The sequence below is a fragment of the Dipodomys ordii genome, unplaced genomic scaffold (assembly GCF_000151885.1).
Source record: "Dipodomys ordii isolate 6190 unplaced genomic scaffold, Dord_2.0 Scaffold62, whole genome shotgun sequence".
NCBI lineage: Eukaryota > Metazoa > Chordata > Mammalia > Rodentia > Heteromyidae > Dipodomys > Dipodomys ordii.
This window is the reverse complement of record NW_012267278.1, coordinates 1,647,276-1,666,592: the sequence shown is the minus strand read 5'-3', so window position 1 is coordinate 1,666,592 and position 19,317 is coordinate 1,647,276. Positions and strand designations below refer to the sequence as shown.

The 19,317-nt window shown below is 37.2% G+C and overlaps 2 protein-coding genes across 2 annotated transcripts in view; both read right to left on the bottom strand.

Annotated features, from left to right (window-relative positions):
- The window catches only part of LOC105990054 (sestrin-1), a 24,539-nt gene extending 11,178 nt beyond the window's left edge, over nt 1-13,361 (bottom strand). Inside the window, exons 1-4 of the mRNA XM_013022369.1 lie at nt 13,157-13,361; nt 3,792-3,857; nt 2,827-3,027; nt 1,860-2,054 (exon numbers count right to left, since the gene is read on the bottom strand). Of these exons, the coding sequence (XP_012877823.1) occupies nt 1,860-2,054; nt 2,827-3,027; nt 3,792-3,857; nt 13,157-13,258 (564 nt within the window). The 5' untranslated portion in view covers nt 13,259-13,361. The remainder of the gene's footprint in view (nt 1-1,859; nt 2,055-2,826; nt 3,028-3,791; nt 3,858-13,156) is intronic.
- A 119-nt stretch (nt 13,362-13,480) lies between these two features.
- The window catches only part of LOC105990053, a 63,043-nt gene continuing 57,206 nt past the window's right edge, over nt 13,481-19,317 (bottom strand). The window contains exons 6-8 of the mRNA XM_013022368.1: nt 16,273-16,408; nt 14,955-14,965; nt 13,481-13,651 (exon numbers count right to left, since the gene is read on the bottom strand). Of these exons, the coding sequence (XP_012877822.1) occupies nt 13,481-13,651; nt 14,955-14,965; nt 16,273-16,408 (318 nt within the window). The remainder of the gene's footprint in view (nt 13,652-14,954; nt 14,966-16,272; nt 16,409-19,317) is intronic.

The following is a 19,317-nucleotide window of genomic DNA, read 5'->3' as shown; positions in this document are numbered from 1 at the left end:
GTGGGGCCTGAACTCTGGGCCTGGGCACTGTCCCTCAGCTCTTCAGCTCAAGGCTAGCGCTCTACCACTTGAGCCACAGCACCACTTCCGGCTTGTTTCTTTTTGCTTATGTGGTGCTAAGGAATTGAACCCAGGGCCTCATGCATGCAAGGCAAGCGCTCTGCCACTGAGCTACCTTCCCAGCCCCTCAAACAATATTTATATGTTTCAAGTGGAAGCTACTGTGTAAAATGTTATGTTTTGTTATCAAGTCTCCTCAAAAAAATGTAAGAGAGTAACTTCAATAATCTGAAGTGGCTTCAATACTATTTAATCATCAAATTATACTTATGTACAAGTTATAAATTAAGGTTGGGTGTTGACAGGTCAGACTGGGTTGTCCCAGCTACACAGGAAGACGATATCAGGAGAATCACAGTTCAAGGCCAGCCCAGTGCATGAGATTCATCTCTGTTTTTAATTTTTGGTAGTGGTATTGAGATTTGAGCTTAGGGCCTCAAATTTGTTAAGCAGGTACTCTACCACTTGAGCCATTCTGCCAATGCTCCTCAAGACTCCATCTCAACAGTAAGTTGGGTGAGGTAGTATACATGTCAGCCCTACATGGGAAATGTAAATAAGGGGATCACAGTCCAGGTTGGCCCAGGGGAAAAAACTGAGACCTTATCTCAAAAATAATCCAAGCAAAAATGGCAAGAGGTGTAGCTCAAGTAGTAGAGCACCTGCCTAAGCAAGCATAAATCCCTGAAGGGGGAAAAAAGTCAGGCATAAGTCCTATAAGACTTTATCATTACATTATAATCTTATGCAATTTCTCCTTGACAATACAATTTGAATATGATTAAAAAAATACTTATATCCCTTTTGACATCATCTATTATTGTAGATGTTTATAGAAAGAGTAAACCAAAAAGATGTTTTTAAAAAGTTAGTCATTTACTGTAGAACCAGAAGGAATTAGTTTAAGATGACATTGTTAGGCATCTTTATTTATTTATTTTTTTACTAACAATGCAGTGCCAGTTAGAATGGCTAAAATTTAAAACACCAATACCAATGCTGGCAAAGGAATGCTTCTTCACCATTATTGGCATGCAGACTGGTATGGCATAGTTTAGGTATGGCACAGTTTTCTTACAAAGCTGAAAATTAGCTCATTGTAAGACCTAACAGTAATTTGCTCAAATGAGCTTTAGGTATGGCACAGTTTTCTTACAAAGCTGAAAATTAGCTTATTATAAGACCTAACAGTAATTTGCTCAAGTGAGCTAAAAACTTTTGTCTACTAAAATATTAACCCATGAATGTTCTAACAGTTTTATTTATAATTGGCCCAAACTGGCAGTAATCAAGATGTCCTTTTAATAGGTGTATGGATAAAATATGGTATATCCATACACTGGAGTAAAACAGAAATAAATGCTCTCTCAGGTTATCAAAAAATAAGGAAGAACATCAAATGCATTTTGATAAATAAAGGCCAATCTGAATATATGGCATTCTAAAATGTAGCAAAACTTTTTCGAGAAAGGGAAAAAACCAGCAGTTGTATGCATTCAGGGGGAAGCACAGGGATATGACTATTTGCTCCTTTATATTCTATAGCAATCATATTATGATGACATGCACTTGTAAAAACTCTGGAATTTTACAACACGAAGAGTGAACCCATTGTGAAGGATGCACCTCATAGCAACAAATCAACATTGATCAACAAATGTACCATAGAAAATCCCAGATGCTGATAATAGTAGAAAAATGTATCTCTGAGAGGGAGCTGAAAAATGGAAACTCTGTTCTTTCTGTGCACTTTGTCAGTAAGCCTATCTTTAAAAATTTTTAAATGATGCTCAAGATACATTACTACATACCTCAATGTGTTCTTTGGTAATAAGCCAAGGCCTATGGGCTAATACTTTGTTGAGTTCTCCCAAATTCTGTAGTTTTTGAGGAGCATTCTCTAGACCATTGAGCCATTTGGGGTCCCCACCAACATGAAGGAAATCATTTACGTGCAGGTTCACCAAGTAGGAGCACTGATGTCTCGCTGCAGCCTTAAGAGAAAACAAAAAGATATTCTAACTATAGGTATGAAATTCTTGAACTATTACCAATCTGTTTCAATATCAAAGTTGTTTTTAATTAGTATCTTTTAAACTTTTCTGTGAACTACAGAGATACAGTTTTCATGTAGAAACTAAAAGGTCCAACTACTTCATAGGAAATACTTCAGAATTATTCCAAGAACAAATATTTGTTAAAAAAATAAATCTGAACTATAGAAATTTTACCAACATACAAATTTTAGAAGTTCAGTTTAAGAAAATTCAATTAAGTTGCCAAGCATAAAAACGGAATATAACTTACAAACTATCAGGTTTAACACTACTTGTGTCATGTTAAGTATTTAGAATAAGATAGGTCTTATGTTCAACTTTATTGAACATAAAAAATGGCTCTCAGCATAATATAAATATGTTAGAATTTTTTTTGGACTTGAGTTCAAAGTTATAAAAATAGGAAAAATAGCGATTTTTTTTTCTAGTTCTGGGCAATGTCCCTGAGCTTCTTTAGCTCAAGGTTAGCATTTTACCATTTGAGCAATAGCACCACTTCTGGCTTTTTGTGTCTATGTGGCACTGAGGAATTGAAGCCAGGGCTTCATGCATGCTAGGCAAGCACCCTACCACTAAGCCACATTTCTAGCCCAAATAGATATTTCCTTATAGGAATCCAACTACAAGTCAGAATGTAGGTATTTATCCCTATGTTTAAAGCAATTAGAGATTTCAGGCATGCAGAATTTTTCATCAAATGTTTACAAACCATTATTCCAATGTAGTGCCGATAATGTAGGGGTAATGGCCCATCCATTTGCAGTAGATAGTGTTGAGTTTTAAGGAAACTTTCTAAATATTGTGGGTGGAAAACCATCACTAATGTAATGTTATCCAAACGACCCAAAGCAGCAAAAGAATCTGCAAATAAAGCATGCATCTGTGCGTCTTCTCTCCCCACTTGGAGAATCTGTATAAATGAGAAGAAAGCCAGGGTTATGTAAATTATAAATTGGTGTTAAAGATAACGTGCATTAGCGGCATTGTGTCATTTAGAAGCAAATTAAATTTGGCTTAAGAGAGGGGTTATGAATTTAAACTTGTAGCAAAACAGAAGACACATTATACAGTAGGGAATAAACAACCAAGGCTGAATGTTAAAGGCCATCAAGATCGGCTGCTTGCAGAGTTGGCCAGAGTCCAGACAAAGAAGCAGATTTAGATTATCAAATTTGCAGAGCTTGCAAGCAGACACGAAAGCTTTTTCTTATAATAGTGCCCACTTTCATTACATTTAAGGAGAACCAAAATTAACTAATAGCAACAATCTGTATGAAAACAAAGCATAAACCCTTTTACACATGCAGAATTAAAGACTCAACTTAGAGTTCAAAATAGCCTGTGAAGATGGTCAAGAACAAGTAATTCAGTTTACAGGCACACCTAATTAAGCAAGATCTAAATATAAGTAGGTGGAATATTATCAGTCAAAAACAAGTCTCAGCTCTATTTGATTAAAAATATGAGTGTTTAAAAAACATTATGACATACTAGAAATCAACATGTCTACAACAGCTTTCTAATCCCATAAACTCACTGCCAAAGTATGATTAACTGTCATCAACTGCAAAAAACACTTTGTTGACCAATAATCATTCAAATACCAAGATGTAGGTCATGAAAACATTTCCTTAAAAGCATGCAGTTCACTGTCTACTTTCACAAACAACATACCTCCTTTTCTGGGATGAATCTGCTTGGTCCGTGTCCTAGTGGTCGAGGAATTCTAATTCCAAGTTCCTAGAAAAGAAAATGACACCATCTCAGGCCTGTAGCAGTAAACAACATGAACTGAGATAAAGGAATGGGAGGAAAAACAACCAGTTGAACAAAGTCAGGACCGTTGTGGTAATTTGTTTTCATGGCTATATATACATACCAACTCTTCTGTTTGCATGACACAGCTAACATCTTATAATATGACTCTGACTAAAAACAATAAAACCTGTTTCACTAAAACCAGAGTTTTGCATAAAGTACTTGGCAGAAAGTCTAGAACAGAAAGTTCAGCACATAGCAGCCAACCCTGTGGGCTGTCAGTGATACAAAATAAGACCGATGTGTTTGTACATCCAAAATTCAACCAAAATATCAATCCCCATGCATCTTGTCAGGAAATGAAAAGTCCATAGTTCCACACAGATGCCTTAAAAAGTATAATCATTATTGCATCTAGAATAACACCTCACAGTAAGCACAGAAATATGAGAAATAAAAATTAGCTAGTTAAGTGCAAAAGAGAAAGATTAGAGTAAAATAACTTTTAGAGAAATTTATTTTGTGTCTAGGCTTGCTTTAAAACTTTTTATTTATGGGATGCTATGCATCTTGCCTATAATGTATGTAGAGAGCTCAAGTAAATCTGAAAGAAATGGTTTTCCCCCTTTTTGGCATAGTGAATCTAGAATTTTATATGTAGCATGATTAACACAGTAACTACCTAGGTTAGATCCTGTCCTTTCCAACACAGTGTACTTCAGAAATAAAGGCATAACAATATCTCATTCCCTTAGCAAAGTCATTTCTTATTAATCTAGTCTCATAAAAAAAAAAAAGGTTTTAGATGCCCAGGCACTAGTGACTGATGCTTCTAATTCTAGCTACTATGAAGGCTGAGATCTGAGGACTGCAGTTCAAAGCCAGCCCAGGCAGGAAAGTCCATGAGACCCTTATCTTCAATTACCTACCAAAAAAATTGGAAGAAGAGCCACGACTCACTAGCTTTGAGCTAAAAAGCTCAAGGACAGTGCTTAGGTCCTTAGTTTAAGTCCCAAGATGGACAGATGGATGGACACACACACACACACCACCACCACCACCACCACCACCACCAAAAACAAAACAACTTTTAGAGCTTATACAACTAAACATTAATCCCCTGCTTTTCACATTACATGCAAATATTATTTCTATTCTTTTCCTACTGTTTCAAGAAGATCTTCATGATATGAACCACGTTTTCCATTTAAAGAAAAAACAGAGGGAGCAGTGGGTCCAGAAATTTGTTCCAATTGAATGAAAATCTTAAAATAAAATAAAATAAAATAATTAAGTCTGCATGACAAAACTGATTTTTTTTAGCAGGAGAAATCAAGATTTAGATTCAAAGTAGGGTATATATTTGCCAACTGAACCTATAATATGTCTAATCTTATACTAGAGGTTAGTGATTTCTTAGTCTGGTTATTAGTATATGGTTATAGTATATGACATGCACTTCACTAAGAGACACTAAATTCACTAGTCATGTATGTGTATCAATAGCCTATAATAAATGGTGGAAGGAAACATGCTCCTGTTGTTCAATATATCAACTTAGCAGCCTTTTATATGAAGGATGACTCCATTAGCCTTTCTAATTGTTGAATCTCTGATCCAGCACATATATATATATATTTTAAACAAATTTGGGTGGTATATATTTTTAAACAAATTTTAGTGGTTAAAAAGTATAAAAGTATATAAATCAACATTTATCCTTTCTCATTTCTTTAATCTCTGAAAATTATCTTAAAATGCATTTCAGTCTTAAGGTTTTATTACTCATTTCATAACAAGATATACTTAGGACTTTAGTCTATGAAAGGGTATCACTTCAAATATGGGAAAAATGGATTTGACAAGTGATTTAGGGACAACTGAATAGCCACTCATTAAAAAAAATGAACCCTAAGCCATAGTTTATTCCACAACAAATCAGAGCTAAATGTAAAAAACAAAACGAAAAAAAAACACCAAAGAAATTATAATACTAGGAAAAAACAGTAGGTCTAAGAATGCTATTGATAAATCTGATGACAAATACTTGCTCATGTGAAAAAAAATGAGTCAATATGAACAGAAAATTGGGAGATATTTATAATTCACAAACAAATGTCTAAATATTAAAAAAAATACAAAATATAGGTCTGGGAATGTGGCTTAGTGGTAGAGTGCTTGCTTAGCATGCATGAAGCCCTGGGTTCAATTCCAAGTACCACATAATCAGAAAAAGTCAGAAGCGGTGCTATGGCTCAAGTGGTAGTGTGCTAGCCTTGAGCAAAAGAAGCTCAGGGACAGAGTTCAAGCCACAGGACTGGAGAAAAAAAACAACAAAAAAACATAATACAAATCAATAAGAAAACACCCAATGTTCTTACAGGAAATAACAAAGGACATGGAAAATTCAAAGAAAAGTAAAAGTAAAGACTGGCTTTAAAAATGCTCAACATAGCAGGGCGCCAGTAGCTCACACCTGTAATCCTAGCTACTAGGGAGGCTGAGATCTAAGAATCATCCTTCAAAGCCAGCCTGGGAAGGAATGTCCATGAGACTCTTATCTCCAATTAACCACCAGAAAACCGGAAGTGGTACTGTGGCTCAAGTGGTAGAGCGCTAGCCTTGAGCTGAAGAGCTGAGGGACAGTGCCTAGGCCCAGAGTTCAAGCCCCACAACCAAAAAAAAAAAAAAAAAAAAGCTCAACATTCACAATGAAAATATCTAAGTTAATTATATAGATATACCTTTTAAAAAGAATACAAAAAGACTGCTTAAGATTAAAAAGAAGTCCTTACAGGCTCTGTTCAGGATGGGTAGAATGGAAAAATAATCATTTATTACTTATACATTGCTGATGGGAGTGCTTTTTCAGTGAGAGGGAAAATGCCAAATATTGTATGTTTTTGCTCTTATGTAGAAACTAGAACTAAACGACATACATACTCATGAACATGTATATACATACATATGCCCACATGCATAAGGATACAAACACACACATGATTCTCAATATGGGATTATTTATTATAAGTGGAGAGGAATAGGAAAGATGGAGGGTCATTGTGAAACAGAACTGTGTATGAAGGCAGCATGAAAGTTGTTAATCAACAGAGGATTGATGGGGGTGGAGTTATTCTGAGCAATGCATAATATATGCACATCTGAACTACCATAGTGAAATCCCTTTGTGCAACTAATGCACACTAAAAAATGCATGACAGGAAAGTAACGTGAGCTCCTATTGGGGTGGGGGCACCAGTGGGTGCTAAGAAAGAGGATGAATAATGAGGATGAATATGGTCTATGTAGTTTATTTGTATGTAGAAAATATAACAAAGAAACCTGATGAAATTGCCTTAAGAAGGGGGGTGGGATAGGGAAAGTGATAGAGAGGAGGATACATTGTATACACCTGTGTAACAATGGAACTCCCTGTGCTAATAAAGACACAAGCAATATAAACACTTCAATACCTCTACAGTTGCAATATTGATCAAAACTTGTCATATACTCCTTGAATCACAACTCTATTCAAAGTGTCAACACTGCAACATTGTTCCTAATATAAGACTTGAAAATAAGCTAAGTGATCATCAAGAGCACTATTTCAATAAAGTAAAATAGCATGCTGTTCTTACAAAGAATAAAGCAATTCTATATATGGAATATACAAATATATATATACATATTTATATTTTCAAAGATCTTCACAGTATTTTTGGGGAAGGGATAGAAAAAAGGGAAGGATATGTATATATTATTTGTAAACAGAAAGAAAAGGTCTTAGAAATTTCATTTCTAGGACTTTATCCTATAAATATATTAGCAGCTTGTGGGTGGCATTTGTTTAAATGTGCCCAAATTAATACCACATGGGTATTAAACAATTAGGCCAAATTATAATATTCTGGAATTATTTCAATATCAAATACATACTTTATATTCCAATTATTACAAAATAATTTTACAATCTCAAGAAGGTAGATATGGTTGCTCCAGAAGTGGGGATTTTTCTTACAAGCATTAACAAGTCTTTCCTAGTGGTCCTAAGTAGTTCTCAAATACTTATAAACCCACCAACATTGCCAAACTCAGAGGCCCTTTTCCTCAAGCCTTCAATGATCAAAGAAGCATCTCCATTATCGTTAGAAATATATTCTTTTTGATATCACTATGTCTGTCAACACTATAACGTGAAGATAAAGATAGATAATCACAAAAGGCCAAAAAAGAAAAAAGCAAATGTTCTTTGGTATGGATTAGAGACACATTATTCAATCCTATTAGCGTTGAGATTATATTTGTTTTTTGATGAAGTATCAATATAGCAAGAGAGCTGTGTCAGAAGAATGGCAAAACTGAAAGGAGTCCCTGGCATTCAAAAATCTCCTTTTACCATCTTAATTCTAATTTTAGGTGAAACACAATTTTGCTCAGCTCACACTTGTACACTTGTATTGCCAAAATCATATTCCAGATAAATTGAAGAGGTTGTGGGGTATGGGGGAGAGGAGAAAATTGGAGGAAAGCAGAAGGGAAGAGATTAGATGAGGAAGAAAGGGAGATGAATTCCTAAACAGAAAAGGTTAGCTAGGACTGACATAAGAAGAAACAATTATTCCAATTCTAATACCACAAAAATGTACTTATTTGGAGGCTAGTGGACGGTGTACATGACAGGGACATAAGAACATGACAAGATCTTTTCTGCTTAATCTCATGTCCAACACAAGACAAAAAGCTAATCTGAAATGTTATGTCTGAAATGTTATGGATGATCTCTGAGATGGATACTGACAGGAAGTGGAGTCACTCCAACCAGCCTTCCATTGTACACAAACACACTTCTGGGAAAAGTAAACAGGTGACCCAATTGAACTAATTCTCACTGGAATTTTTATAAAGTTTTTTTTTAATAGCACAAAATAAAATAAATACCACTATGTACCATCTCCCTAGGTAATAAGGGAAAAGTACAGAACAGTAAGGTATGGGCCAAAATCACATCTCTACTTTTTAGTAAATGCAAATGAATTTCTAAATTATAGGATCTAATTTGTCAAAGGATGATGATGATAATAATAAAGTAACAATAGTATCATTGCTCCTAATATCTCATGTTATATAACTATATTTTACAAATTATACACACCATAATATTATCAGTAAGAATCAATGTACTTTTTAGTTGAGCCCAGTCAATACCATTTGTTTGTATGGGTGTGAGCAACACTTTACCATCTGAACTAGCCTTTCAGTATTGTTCTGTTAGCTACACATGAAGTGAATACTTGGTGAGCTTCCTGAAAAAAATAAAAATCAGTCTTAGAATGATCCTGTTATCAGCCTGTGAAGCAGATACTATGCTCATGGAGTGATCATAAGCCATACTATATGCATTTAGTTCATAACTTCCAATTTAGGTTACTTCAATTATTTATCCATCTGTAGTGATGAGAAACTCAATTTAACTCAACAAATTTTGGTCAATCCCAGGAAGCAGAATTTCTAACAGCAAATGCCCTTTTTGAAAACAGATGTAATGTTAATCATAGCATAACTCTCACAGATTTTCTGTGAGGGTGTGGCTAGGCAAACTAAATATGAGAAGAAAAGTCCCCTCCCTTCAACAGTGCTAATTACTGTCTTTGAAAGAGATGACCATAGCCTCCACCATTACAAGGTTGCTTCAAAATGTGTGTGTATAATAACAACCACCCATTTTCAGAATATGAAAATCTAGTGGCTGCTGATAGTGCCACTGAAAGACTATATATACATAGTATCACTACACGAATCAGTATGGGACCAGGCATGTAGTACAAGCTTGCAATCCCAGCTACTTGGAAGGCAGAAAAATGAGGATCAAGGTTGAGTCTGACTTGAGCAAAACATTCAAAGCCCTATTTGAAAGGTATTAAAAAACTAAAACTATTTACAAACGAAAACTAGAACAAAAGGACTGGAGCATGGCTGCAAGTATGACGTCCTGGGTTCAAATATCAGTTCTGTGGGGGAAAATCAGTATTTGCAGACTGAAAGGACTATTCCAATCAGTTGTTTCAAAATGTTAAAGACATTTATGAATCTATATCTCTAAGTGAAAGACTGATTTTTCTATACATACACAATGAAATAAAGCTCCTAACTATTTGAAAATAAAGTAAATCATTTGAGTCATTGTATTTATCTGTACTTAATACCTGTATTTTTTTTTACTCTTGCCTGGATGTTTTATGTATATGACTGATAATCACAGCATTGGTATTAATCTTATTTTATTTATTTTTGGTCCAGTCGTAGGGCCTGAACTCTGGGCCTGAGTGCTGTCCCTCAGCTCTTCAGCACAAGGCCAGTGCTCTACCACTTGAGCCACAGCGCCACTTCTGGCTTTTTTGTTTTTGCTTATATGGTGCTGAGGAATCAAACCCAGGGCCTCATGCATACAAGGCAAGCGCTCTACCACTGAGCCACCTTCCCAGCCCATTAATCTTATTTTTTAAAATTAAAAATTAATTTGGGCTGGTGGCACACACCACCTACCTACTAGCACTTGGGAGGCTAAGGGTCTATAGTTCAGGCCAGTCTGGGATACACAGTGAGGTCCAGGCAGGCCTAAGAATCAACCAACCACCTGGTGCTGGTGACTCATGCATGTAATCCTAGCTACCCAGGAGGCTGAGATCTGAGAATTACAGTTTAAAACCAGCCAAGACAGAAAAGTCCATGAGACTCTTATTTCCAATTAACTACCAAAAACAGGGAAGTAGAACTGTGGCTCAAGTGGTAGAGTGCTGTCCTTGAGCAAAAAAAGTCAGGTACAGTGGCCCAGGCCCTGACTTCAAGCTCCAGGACCAGCACCAGAGGAAAAAAAAAAAAAGAAAAAGGAGAGGAGAGTGGAGAAAGTTGAGTTGGGGGGGGGGGGGGGGGAGAGGGAGAGGAAAGAAAGACATCAGTCAGTCAGTCAACCAACCAACCAACCAAAAAACTTTTATAAAGCAATGTATACTTTTTGAAACCATTTCAACAAAGTAAAAGATGTTACACAGAAAGTAAAAGATGTTACACAGTGCCTATAATTGGGCACTGGCCTTTTGATGTTCAAAAAATTTAATTAGAAATGAGATCTAGAAGCCTTACAAAGAAACACCGTGATTACAGCAAAATGTACTAGTACTTCTAAAATCGTCAAGAACACTACCAGGGTATTTGGAGTTCAGGTACTTGTGATTTTTTTTTGGGGGGGGGAGGGTCAGTCGTGGGGCTTGAACTCTGGCCTGGGTCCTGTCCCTGAGCATTTCAGCTCAAGGCAAGCACTCTACCACTTGAGCCACAATGCCACTTCCGGTTTTCTGGTGGTTAACTGAAGAGTCTCATAGACTTTCCTGCCTGGGCTGGTTTTCAAACATGATCCTCAGATCTCAGCCCCCTGAGTAGATAAGATTACAGGTGTGAGCCTGTAAGATTACAGGTGTAATTTTTATGAACTATATTTCAGAAAAACAAAAACTTACTCAAAAGTATTGTATTGGGGCTGGGATGTGGTTCAGTAGTAGAGCACTTGCCCAACATGTTCTAGTCCTGGATTTAATGCCTAGCATCAAAATAAACAAGTAAATAGATAAAATTTAGAAGACTGACTTGGCCTTATGCAAGCTCTACACTTATGCTCAGGAGTTCCATTCCTATAAAGTTTTCAAAAGCATTATGGAAACTTGCTAGTTGAGACAATTATGATTTTTGGTAAAATAACTAGTTTTTCTGTAAAACAATACTTCCTAACTTATATTCCCATCTTAGATTTATTAAAAATGAAATATGACTACACCAACCATCTACATATTTTTTTTTTTGGTCTGGTTGTGGGGCCTGAACTCTGGGCCTGAGCACTGTCCCTCAGCTCTTCAGCTCAAGGCTAGTGCTCTACCACTTGAGCCACAGCACCACTTCTGGCTTTTTTCTTTTTGCTTATGTGGTGCTGAGGAATGGAACCTAGGGCCTCAGGCATGCAAGGCAAGCGCTCTACCACTGAGCCAACTTCCCAGCCCCCTATCTACATATTTTATAATCACTGTACATGCTAATAAGTCTATCTTCTAGTTTACATGGCTATATTTAGAAATTCTAGATGAGGCAAGAACCAGGAATCTGCACATAACCATACCCAGAAATGAAAGAGCTGTTTAGACAAGATGATCGGGGCTCATTTCTACACAAAACAGAAATAATCTCTTATGCTACTTCAATTTTCTCTCTCTGGTAAGTTTCTCAGGCAATAGTATAAGACATTTATTTATGCATGTTGGGGATCAAATGCTGAGTCTCTACATACTAAGCAGGTGCTCTTCCACCGAGCTACATCCCCAGCTCCTGTAAGACTTTTAAAGGCTGTTCTGTCATCTGTAAACAAGGAACATGTAATAACATACACAAATGTAAAAATCTAGACAAAAATATTTGGTGTTCTACAACCCATATGAGATTGATTCATTTCAGTCTTTATGAATATACAGTGTACTGATAACACAGACCCCATTTATAAAAAGATATAATTACTAAACCTGAGTCATTTTAATAGGTAAACCTGCAGAGAAATTATTTCTTTAGATTTCATTCTGATTTCAATTGAAATTCATTTTTTCCCTTCATCATCACCTTTCGAATGAAAGCCTTTTGAAGGTTTATATTTTAACTGAGCTCATATCAATAATTTTCAAATAGCATCGTATTTGCACTCGGAAAAATAAAATGTTAAAATGACAAAGTTGTTTCTGAACGTTCAGAAACAACAGGGAGAGATGCTTTAGTAAACAGGGAAACGCAGAGCATCACGTCATAGTGCTTGCAGAACACAGTTTATGCAGGCAATGTACTTTTAACTGATTCAAATGCATTTCCTTTTCTTTTTTAAAGTACGAGGGGCTGGAGGCGAGGGTGACTGAATAATCTGTTCTGACAAGCCGCCAGTGGGGAAATCCACAGGCTGTTTTACCCCAGCTCTAGAGCTATTCACGCTTCGGGACTTCATTTAAACCACCCAGACGGCTGCCTCTCAACCTTTTCCGCCCGGGGTCGACGCGTTAGGATGGGTCTCCCCCTCAACACCTGCCGCCCTTTCCCTGCGGGTCTCCGGGAGGGGAGCGGGGCCCGCCGCGCTGACGCCCCCTCCCGGGGAGCGTTTTCGGGCGCTGTTAGCGTGAGAATGCTGGGGGCGGCACGACCTCCGCGCAGCGCCGCGGCTCGGCCAGGTAACCCGCCCGCCCAGCCCCTCGCCCGGGTACCTCGTCCTGGCCGCGGCCCCCGCCGCACTGCTTGCACCCCAGCAGCTCCGAGACGGCTAGCGAGGCAGTGTACGCTTCGTTCGCCGCGGAGGCCAGGCGCATGTCGGCGCGGGACGGCGGCGGAGCGCGAGGAGACGAGAGAGTGAGCGAGCGCTGGCCGGACGCCGAGGCTCTTCACCGCAGCGCTCCTCCGGACAGCGCGGACGGCAGGGGCGGGGCCGCGCCGACAAACAAGCCGGCAGGCCCCGCCTTGGGCCTGTCTCTCCACCGCCCTGGCGGGCACACTCACCAATGCCAGCCCGCGTTGCCGCAGAGCCCCGCCCCCTAAGCGCAGAGGCTGGGGGAAGCGGGGCCCTGCACAGCCCAGGCGAAAAACAAGCCGGATGAGCTAATTCTGAGGTCAAGAACAGGCTTGGTGGGCTGGGCCGGGATGTGAGCATGTGCTGATGCTGTAAGATGAGGGCCAACTCTCCCTCTTCTACTTAGGCCATTTACCTAGAGGCAAAGGCATACAAATCTCTGGAATGACCCATACGGCAAGAAGAGGAATGGAGTTCTCTTTACATCTTATAAACGATGGAAATTTCCCTTCTCCCTTTCCAATAATGCCCAAACAACTCTGACTAGGCAGCAGAATGCAGAAACAAGTATGAGATCATGGCCTATATTCAATGAAAAATCTATTTTTGGCAAGCTATGTACTTGTCTACACAGATAATAAACCTTGGTAGCAAACATCTGAATTGTCTTTCTCTTCCCAAATATGTGTGAAGGCTTTGTAATTCTAATGGTCTCTCCTAAGCACTCTTGTTAAAAAGAAAAAAAATCCCTTCTTTGAAATCAATGAGGAACTTGAGGAGAATGAGGTTACAAAGGAGCACTTAATCTTGTTGGGTCCAGAACCCAACTCTGTGAGGTCCTATGTTAATATAATTTCCTTCCTTTCATAGCTCTATTTTTTAATCAACTGCTAAATTAGATCTTTTTCCATGTTTGTTTTTTGTGTTTGCCCATGTGTTACATGCTTAGGTTAAGGAGGGAAATGTTGGGACATCATGGACAGATACAGAACTAGGGGTCCTAAATGAAAATAGGTTTCAGTATTACAAGTGAGGTGCCAATATCACTAAATTACTTTTACAACTCTTAAGCTATGATTTTTATTTATTTATTTTTGTCGGTCCTGGGGCCTGAACTCTGGGCCTAGGTGCTATCCCTCAGCTCTTCAGCTCAAGGCTAGAGCTCTACCACTTGAGCCAAAGCACCACTTCTGGCTTTTTCAGTCATGATGTTTTAAAAGTCACAGGTTCAAAATAGTTACTTTTTATTTATTATCTCCAAATAAATTTGTATGCTCTCATAAGCTGCTTTAAAAAATACGTAAAAGCACAACACAGTATGTAGTTTTTATTGGTCAAGAAGTAGTTGGGGATTAATGAACAGAAAAAAAAAGGCTGCAGAGGTTTCTAGGCTCTCTTCCACTAAGCAAAACCACAGAAGTAAACAGCATAACCAAATGCTCACTCAACCACAAACAAAACAAACCTAGTAAAGTCATTCAATTCGCAGCAATAGGAGATAGCATCCAAGAAATTGAATAATTTGGATACATAAACCACTTGGCATACAGAGTTGTGAGATATAAAAGCTGGTTTTAAAATGAGGGAAGTACAAGAAAAAAAAGACAACTTTGGTTCAGGAAGAGTTGCACTATGATTCTTTTTTCTGAAGTTATAACAGTTATTCAGCAGTTATTATACTCGTGTTTGTAACATAAAAATTATTCTACAGTGCTTACCTTCCTATTTTCTAGGCGAAACAAGGGGAAAAAATACATTTAGTAGACCCCCAATGAATTAAAGTAATTAAAATGTAACTTTAAACTGCAAATTGCATACATTTACTAACTGGTATTTACAGTTTGATACTTATTAAAGAAATATTACAGATATGTTGAAATTAATTAGGAATCTTTTTTTTGTGGGGGGGGTCTGGTCATGGGGCCTGAACTCTGGGCCTGGGCGCTGTCCCTCAGCTCTTCAGCTCAAGGGTAGCGCTCTACCACTTGAGCCACAGCGCCACTTCTGGCTTTTTTCTTTTTGCTTATATGGTGCTGAGGAATCGAACCCAGGGCCTCTGGCATGCAAGGCATGTGCTCTACCACTGAGCCACCTTCCCAGCCCTTAATTAGGAATCTTAAGTGAAGATTTCCTCCCCTCCCAAAATTTTGAGATCTATTTTTAATGCCACCTTATATAAAAAGAAAAATATTTGTAACATTCTCATTTACTGAGCACCTTTTAACACAGTTAATTTTTATGGTCTCCATAAAGACTGATTTAAATACTTCAAAGAGTATTAATTTCTGCTCTCTTGCATAGAACAGTCCTGGAGAATTAAGTCTCTTTACCTTCCAACACACACAAAATTGCCACAAAATAAATATTTAATGTCCAAGAAGAGTTCCAACCCATATATCAATTGGCCTCCGTGTTATCATTTATCATTGCATAGCTTCACTTCTGGAGATTTTTTTTGGGGGGGAGGAGTTCGGTCGTGGGGCCTGAACTCTGGGCCTGAGCGTTGTCCCTCAGCTCTTCAGTTCAAGGCTAGCACACTACCACTTGAGCCATAGCACCACTTCTGGCTTTTCTTCCCCCTGCTTATGTGGTGCTGAGGAATCAAACCCAGGGCCTCATGCATTCAAAGCAAGCACTCTACCACTGAGCCACCCTCCCAGCCCCCTGGAGATGTTTTGTTCAAAATAGTAAAACGCTTGAGTTTTTCCAAGAACTTTACTGGGTACTGAAGGTATCCAGTACAGGACACTTATAGGCATGTAATAACCATGTGCTGAAAAGATGATCATCTTGAGCACAGAACAATGATTACAAAGGACAATGTTTTGGAAATCTACCATAGGTTGTTAGTTCAGGCCAGCACATATTTTACAAAGTCTGCTATTAAAACATATTGTATTTGTTTGGAAGAATCCTGGAATCTGATCAGAGAAGTAACAGCAAATCTGACTTTTTGGTCAACTTGATGTTTGGTCAGCTTACTCGCTGTGTCAAAGTGAGATTTACTGCCTCTGCATCTGTTCTTAGCAAACTTACTTTCTGCCTTCTTTTCCTCAAAAACAAGCTGAACACCCTGGTAAAAGCAGAGGAAGGCCAAATGACTTGGTCTTGGCATAAAACTATGAAACATTAAGGGAGTCCAGACTTGGAATGGTGGTTCAAAACAGGCTTCCTGAAGGAAGAGACATGTGAGCTGGAACTTAAGAGTATTAGTAGAAGCCTTGGCAAGAAAATTCAGGGAAGGATTTGGGAGGGAGGGTGGAGACAGTCCTTACCAAAGAACTCAGCTTGTGAAAAGGGCCTAGGAACAGAAACTGGGTCTGTAGCAGAGAGGGAGAAGATTAATGGAAGAAATTTAGGTATAAGATAAACTGTAGGAAGGGAAAGAAGGATCTTCAAACTTCATTAAGAAATATGAATTTCATTCTTTAAGGATACTATATGATAATAGTGACAATTTCAGCTAATGTTTAGAAAAAAATATGTTCTTAGAAGGGGGCAAAACCAGAGGCAGGGAGATGAGTTAGAAAGCCTGTTAAGGAAAAAAGAAAAGGAGAGAAAGGAAAAGAAAAGAAAAGCAAGGCTGTTAAGACAATCTTGGCAAAGCAACAGGATGGTCTGAGAGCAGTGAGAAAGGAGAAGGGAAGATAGCAAATTTTGTTTGTCCAAAACAAGGTAATTAAAGGTTTTTGAGACAAGTTTCATTGAAGACAAGTTTTTTGGTTTTTGTTTTTGGTCAGTCATGAGGCTTGAACTCTAAGTCTGGGTGCTGTCCCTGAGTTCTTCAGCTCAAGGTGAGCACTCTACCACAACGCCACTTCCTATAGACAAGTTTTTGAAATTTAGGAGATAATTCTCAAATTAATGTCTTTTGCCAAGTATCTCTTCCATGAAGCCTTTGGGTCTTTTAAAATTATAATCAAGAATAGGAATATTTTAATAGAAAGATTAGTTATATATTAAACCTTGAAGCTTCTTCCTAACCAAAAAAGGTTAAAGTCATATCAACTTTTAAATTTACACATTGAAACAGAAATATATTCAATAATTAGTTAGGGAACCAGCAATGTTTCAGCTTTTAAACCAGAGAACATGGCTAAGTATGGGAGTGGGATTTGTTAGATTTATATGGTTTAAGCTTTCTTGGGGGGGGGAGGGAATAAAACCCTATTGTCATTTAAAACATTTCATTTAGAATAAATGCTGGTTTATAAAGATAACTTCTGCTTACTAATTTTATCAAGATCTGTCTCCTCCAGCTCATATCTTCCTGTTTTTATATATATAGCTTGTCTGCTAAGCACTTTTTTCCTTTTCAACACCATGTTTTGGGTACAATAAGATCCCTTTAACATTGAACTTTAAAATTGTTTTTAGTTGCTCTGTACTTTTTTCACTTCTTCAATTTTTAGAATTAAAGGAACAAGAATGTGGGCAAATCTTTGCTGTTGCTGTTTTTCTTCTGTGATTCAGAGTTTCTTCTTTTAAACATACACAGTATTTTACACAGGATTTAGAAATATGGGCCACTATCCATAGTTGGAAATAAGCAGTATTCCAAAAAGTGTCAGTGGTTTTAAATTAGAAAGTCATTTTTACACTGCAAATTCAGTGTACTAAAAATGTGTGGTAATGATAAAGCTAATGATAAGAGATAGTAACTTACCAACTCTTGTGTATCAGTCACTGAGCACTTTACATGAAAAAAATGGTGATCACTATTAATATTTTATAAATTTGTAAAACAAATACACAAATTATGGTAACTTGCAAGCCTTTAAAAATTTTTTTAAGTTGCTGGATTTCATTTATACCTTAAAAAATGTGAAAATATGTTAAAAAAATTTTAAATTCTCATCACGCTTCTGTCTTCTGTTTGTGAAGACAAGCCAAGAACTGGCTTAATCTATAACATAATTTTAAACACAAGGAATTACTCAGGTAGACTACTCAAAAAATCTTTTAATGCAATTAAAACCAAGCCTACTTAAATAATCCTGACCCCAAATACTTGATGGAATTAAACTCTTAAATTATTTTCATTTCATAGAATAAGTCTTTGCAAAGTTGGAGTAAATGCCTATTAATGATCTTTAATCATAACAAAATTTTAAATCTTATTCATTCTAAAGATAATTTTGATTCACACAACATTCTAAAATTTTAAATCTAATTGCATTCTAACAACTATCTTGATCTCCCATGCACATCTACCCTCATGATTATCACTGTGAGGTGGTAAAAAGAATTCTGTCATATATACTTTAATTACATAGCTTAAAGAACCTCCCTCTCTTCCATTGTGAAAATCTTTAGTTATAGGTCTCTAATCCTTTAAAATACTTTTATTTACCTCCTTAAGAGATATCTTTGTTTTCCTAGAGGGTATTAAGTTGTAGATTCTTAACTTGGGTACAAAGTACAAGGCCACATCTGGAAACTACTATGGAACTGCAGACTATGTTACACATTTTTAAAAACAAACCACTCACTGAACTTTCCCCTCTGTTTTTCTGTTCTTCAAAATCCTCCTTGCTGCAATAAGACTTGTCTTCTGCTTTATCCAAAAGGTGTGTGTGTGTGTGTGTATTTTCCCCCCTCTTATCACTACTAGCTTAGGTAAATTACATGCTCAAGAGAAAAAAAGAGCTATTGCCATTTATAATTATAATTTTTACATGGACTCAAATTTGAAATTCAAGATTACTTCATTTGTAGAAATCTGTAGAAAATCTGATTTCCCTGATTCTTGTGTTTTTTTATTTAAACAATAGAAACTGGAAAAGATAATATTTTTTCCTAGTATGTTAAAACTCTAATTTGAAAAATACTTTTTTTTTATAGTATTGGGGTTTAAACTTGGGTTTTTATACTTGCTAACCATGCCCTTAAGCATCTTTTGTTGATAGGGTTTTGAACTTTTAGCTCAGGTTGGCCCCAAATAATATCTCTCCTGTCTTGCTATCTTTCTCCAAGAAGCTGATATTATAGGCTTAAGCCACCTCATCTGGCTAAAAATACATTTTGATATAAATTTATGTATGATACCAATGTTATTATTTTACAAATCAAAGAAATCTT